This window comes from Aplosporella prunicola, assembly GCF_010093885.1.
Source record: "Aplosporella prunicola CBS 121167 unplaced genomic scaffold K452scaffold_12, whole genome shotgun sequence".
NCBI lineage: Eukaryota > Fungi > Ascomycota > Dothideomycetes > Botryosphaeriales > Aplosporellaceae > Aplosporella > Aplosporella prunicola.
This window is the reverse complement of record NW_022983540.1, coordinates 961,971-963,414: the sequence shown is the minus strand read 5'-3', so window position 1 is coordinate 963,414 and position 1,444 is coordinate 961,971. Positions and strand designations below refer to the sequence as shown.

Sequence of the window (1,444 nt, the reverse complement as noted above, 5' to 3'; positions counted from 1 at the left end):
CCTGGGGCCTGGTGCAAGTTGGGGGGGTAGATAAGCTGGCTGTGCCGGTTCGTTTGGCGCCGGATTTAGGTCCCTGGGAGCGCTAGTTGTTACGTTCCCTTCTGATGGTTGATGATGATGCAAGTTCTATAGTATTATAGCGGCCGAGCTAATTACTATTAACACCGGTATAGAACTAGCGGTAGAGCAAAACCTTGAAGACGATAACCTAAATCTAACGTCCTACACAATCTACAGCGATTTTAAGGCAGCCCTATAAGCACTAGCGAACCTACGCAAGCGGCGATCAGGCCAAGGAATAGTCCGATCTATTATAGAAACAGCCCGGTATATTAGATAACTATTAGATTAGTTTCTCTCTTCAATGGGTTCCAAGCCACAGTGGGATTAAAGGGAACGAAGAAGCAGATAAACTAGCCAAAGCTGCGACTACACGCCTTAGAGAACACAGCTTTAAGCCGCTGATATCACTTCAGTTCCAAGCAGTCAAGGACGCAATATATGCAACCTGGGCAGCCGAATGGGAGAAATCGGACAAAGGACAACACCTTCGAAGCATTGATGCAGCACCGCCAGGCCCTCATACCCGGCACCTATACGATAAGCTCCCACGGAGCCAGGCTGGCCTCCTTGCCCAGCTGCGAACCGGCCATTGCTGGCTTAACCAACACCGCACGAGAATAGGCCGGATCAATAATGAACAATGCGAATGCGGAGAAGTCGAATCAGTTCCCCACGTTCTCCTCCAGTGCTCCCTGCTCCAGGAAAGCCGACAGAGGATGCTCCAAGATAGTGGACTAAAAAAGAATAGCCTATCAGCCTTACTCGGTGGGAAGCCACCAAGCAATGCCGCAGCTACCCAGAGCAAAGACGACAATTGGAGATTAACAGCATCACAGCTTCAGGCCGTGCTAAGCTTTGCACAAGACTCACAACGGTTTAAGAATAGAGACAATCCTACAGCATAGAACCTCTATACCACTATCCCCTCCTACCCTACTACCCGCTCCTTTTACCTTCCCTTTTCCTCCCAGATTGACAAATCACATGTAAACTAGTAGCAAAACTCTTTGAATAGTCGTAGCCTGCATATCGCTCAGGGCGATGGGTCAGGGTAAATGAATACAACTCAACTCAACTCAACTCAATCAAGGTAAACCCTTCGAACCTATTCACCCGCTAGGCAATTCCAACGCCTAGACTGAAGAGGCCTCGTTACACACAATTAACAAATAACAAATAAGACAAACCATCAGAAACATGAACAAACAACAATTAGCAAACAACAAACAAAGACAAACCGTCAGCTAGCGCTTGCTGGTAAGAACTACAAGGAACGCGCTAGAAACCCGTAACAATTACCGTACTCGCCGTCCTGCGCGTTAACGTCGGCACCCTTGTCGAGCAGCATCTGAACGATCTTCTCGTGGCCCCCGAAAGAAGC

At 48.4% G+C, this 1,444-nt stretch overlaps 1 protein-coding gene across 1 annotated transcript in view; it reads right to left on the bottom strand.

Annotated features, from left to right (window-relative positions):
• Nucleotides 1–1,208: 1,208 nt before the first annotated feature.
• Nucleotides 1,209–1,444, bottom strand: part of K452DRAFT_250214 (uncharacterized protein) — a 3,879-nt gene continuing 3,643 nt past the window's right edge. The window contains exon 4 of the mRNA XM_033538169.1: nucleotides 1,209–1,444. Within this exon, the coding sequence (XP_033397990.1) occupies nucleotides 1,383–1,444 (62 nt within the window). The 3' untranslated portion in view covers nucleotides 1,209–1,382.